General features: G+C 38.1%; 1 protein-coding gene across 1 annotated transcript in view; it reads right to left on the bottom strand.

The window, feature by feature from the left end:
* Positions 1 to 2,178: 2,178 nt before the first annotated feature.
* The window catches only part of LOC138008281 (glutamyl aminopeptidase-like), a 38,827-nt gene continuing 37,680 nt past the window's right edge, over positions 2,179 to 3,325 (bottom strand). Inside the window, exon 21 of the mRNA XM_068855566.1 lies at positions 2,179 to 2,900. Coding sequence (XP_068711667.1) covers positions 2,724 to 2,900 — 177 coding nt within the window. The 3' untranslated portion in view covers positions 2,179 to 2,723. The remainder of the gene's footprint in view (positions 2,901 to 3,325) is intronic.

Raw genomic sequence — 3,325 nt, 5'->3', positions numbered from 1 at the left:
AGAGGCAGTTAAGTGATTCTCGGAATTGGGTAAGAGGTTCTTGGAACTATATATCAGCTTGACAAAGAGCTAAAACAACAACTAATGATACGCAGTCAAAATAGAGGAAGTGACACGCTTTTTCTCAGAAAACAGGAAATTCTATCGGCTGCAGTCTGCTGGCATCAACTTTTTTTGTTGTTTTTTGGGGGTTTGGTAAATCGCATCCCTTTGGCAAACCCCTTTAAAAGAGATAAAAAATAGCCTCTAGCTAGAGTGATGATTTTGTCAAAGATCTGTAAAATTAGTTGCTTTAAAGGCTAAGCCAGCCAGAAAATTGGATTTAGGGTCTATAGTATGTTGTTCGAGATCTAAAAACCCCTCACTTTCGCGTTACGTCGCATTATGAGCATTACATATTACAAGCAAATGTCTCGTATCTGTATGTCAGTGTGTACTTTGAATTCCTTTCGAAACATCACGAAAAACTCGTGGTTGCTCTGCTCGCCAAGCAAGTGTTTCCGGGTCACGTGCACTTGAGACCCGGATACCAAATAGCCCACAAATTATCTCCGTAATAGTTTTCGCTACAGTGGTGCTGTTCTGTGGAATAGTCTTCCTGAAACATTAAGGCAAGCAGAATCTCTACGTGATTTTAAGTCTCTTTTACATAGTTATTATAATAGCAAGTAAGACACGGCATTCATGGAAAACAGGTTTTTGCTTTGCATATACTTAATTAAATAACTTTAATATTGTAATTAAATTTAATTTAATTTAGTTGAATCAATGTAACTAAGGTTTTTTATTTTTCATGCCTGATGAATTTTTTAAAACCGTGTATAAATAAAGATTGATTGATTGATTGATTGATTGATTGACGTTGTCGGTCTGAGTTTCCATAAATTAATTGTTTTCAATTACATGATCAGCAACAAGATCCATAGATAGCAGTCAAAATACTTACAGCACTGAACAAATTATAGAAAAGGGTATTGTACAAAAGGAATTCTTCCGATTCTCATCGATGACAAAACAGGAATCAAACGCACCTCACTAATCCTCCAGATTATTACTAGTATAAAGCCCTGGCCAAACGAGAGCGAGATTTCATGAGAGTTGACGAGTGTTGAAACTCTTGAGAGTGATCGAGAGTTGGCTAAACGAGAGCGAGAGTTTCAAGCGTAAAACAAGAGAGACCCTAGGAAAACCCTTTCTGACGTAAATATGGCGACCAGCCAGCCTTTGGAGGAAACATCCCAGAGGCAAGGTCTTGCCTCGTATAAGTCAATTAATGCAAAAATTTCCTCGTAACTCCCCTTTTTAAAAAGCTTTGGCGTGTCCTTGGTCCCCGAGTCCGTCAAAAAAAAAAATATATATATATTTTTTATCTGAGCCCGCTGGAAAGAAACAGTAATTGCTGACTGCAACACTCTCACTCATATATCATCATATCATACATCTTTATTTACCCTCGGATTTTTTAGAGTAGCTTGGTGTAGCTAATATCTCCAAGCATTTACCCTCCCAACCATGATACACCACAGAAGACAGACCAAAACACCGGGAACTACATGCCCTGCTCTTTGCGACAAGTGTGCGGGTTCTTTTACGTCCCACAGGATTATGAACATTGAAGGGTTGTGAGACGGGACCTCCGGCTTATCGTCCTTATCAGAGAAGACTAGAGAGTCTAACCATTTGCAGATGTAATTATAACGCCAGCACTTTCTCCTCAGTTATTTAAAGACCCTGAGTGTTGGTCCGGCCCGAGTTGAACTCACGACCTCCCGCGTGACAGCCTGGTGCTCAACCAACTGAGCCACCGGTGTGAGGTACAAACTCTCGTGCGCGGCCAAACGAGACAAAACTCTCGTCAACTCTCATAAAAAATTTGAGCAGGTTCAAATTCGATTAGAGCTCTCGAGATTTGATGAAAGTAGCCGAGAGTGGATGAGAGTTCCTGGCCAAACGAGAGCGAGAGTTTCAACTCTCGTCAACTCTCATCAACATAATTTGCGTTGTATTGATATAAAATATGGCGATTAGTTGCTGGCTGCCTGGCTGCCATGGAAAAACATTTATTGGTAGGGTCAGGTAATGAATACGGTAACATACGTTTGTGAACTAATCCATAAAAGGGAAAAACACATCACTACTCAAGTTATACATAAAGTTAGCAAGAGAAATCGAATGCAATTCAGAAGTCAAATATTCGTTTGTATTTTTCCTGCAAGCCAGTGTTCGTAGCGTATTCTTTTGGGAAATGGAAAAAAATCCACTGAGCATTAAATGTTTCAAGGTCCTTTTACAAAGTTTAACTCTTAAACAACATTCCTTCAACAGAAAAACAGAACGAATGTTGGGTGTATATACGGAGTCGGTAAACACCGGCTGCCGTTCGAACGGTAGAAGCATCAGGCCTCGGTTGTTACAAAGGTGGATAAAGCTATCCAGCGGAATAAACATTAACAAAACCAATTGAGTTATCTAATGGATAGTGATTTATCCAGTGGATAGCGCTATCCACCTTTTAAACAACCGAGGCCAGACCAACATTAGAGACAACAATACGAAGTAAAATGCAGAAGGTAAACGTTTCTTTGAACGAGCCTTAAATCGTGCATAAGCTATTGATTATTTTCAACTTCTAGCACTGATTGATTGTGCAATGCCACTGATTTATGGGTTACAGTTTATGGTTTCATTTTTGCCCATTCCTCATTGCCTTCTTTAATTTCTTCTCACTTTGACTGACTGAGATCAGGTTGCATGGTGTAAAACTTTTTTCGTAACCAATTATAAACGTCTGTTTCGTGCGTTTTTCTCCATTGTATGTTGATTTTAACTTTTTCAATTGCTTGGCTAACACTCCAAGATGGTGACTCATCTTTCCGTACTGTGTTCACAAAATCTTCCATCTGAAACAAATCATTGTGATAACAACAAAGTAGTTACTTTTGCAGATACTCAGGAATTCTGACAAACTTTACTACTTTTAAGACTTGGAAAAGAAATGAAAATTCAAGTTCTATAGAACTTAGAATCCGCATTGATATCCTGAATTTTTTTTAAAGCGTGTTCGAGTGGTAGATCTAAATTCAGAACTTTTGGGCTTACAATAAAACATTAAATCCAGAAGGGATTTTGCCTCGGATTTTGTTTGATCACACCCTTTTTCAACATGAGTTTGTCTTGAATCGGGCGCGGGATCGATTTTTGAATCTCTAGCCGGACAGAGATCTACATTATATATTCAAATCACTGGTACATCACTGCCACTGTGTATAATAATAATAATAATAATAATAATAATAATAATAATAATAATAATAATAATAATAAT

This window comes from Montipora foliosa, chromosome 6 (genome assembly GCF_036669935.1).
Source record: "Montipora foliosa isolate CH-2021 chromosome 6, ASM3666993v2, whole genome shotgun sequence".
Taxonomy (NCBI): domain Eukaryota; kingdom Metazoa; phylum Cnidaria; class Anthozoa; order Scleractinia; family Acroporidae; genus Montipora; species Montipora foliosa.
Note: the sequence above shows the minus strand (reverse complement) of the source record. Positions and strands in the feature narration are given on the sequence as shown.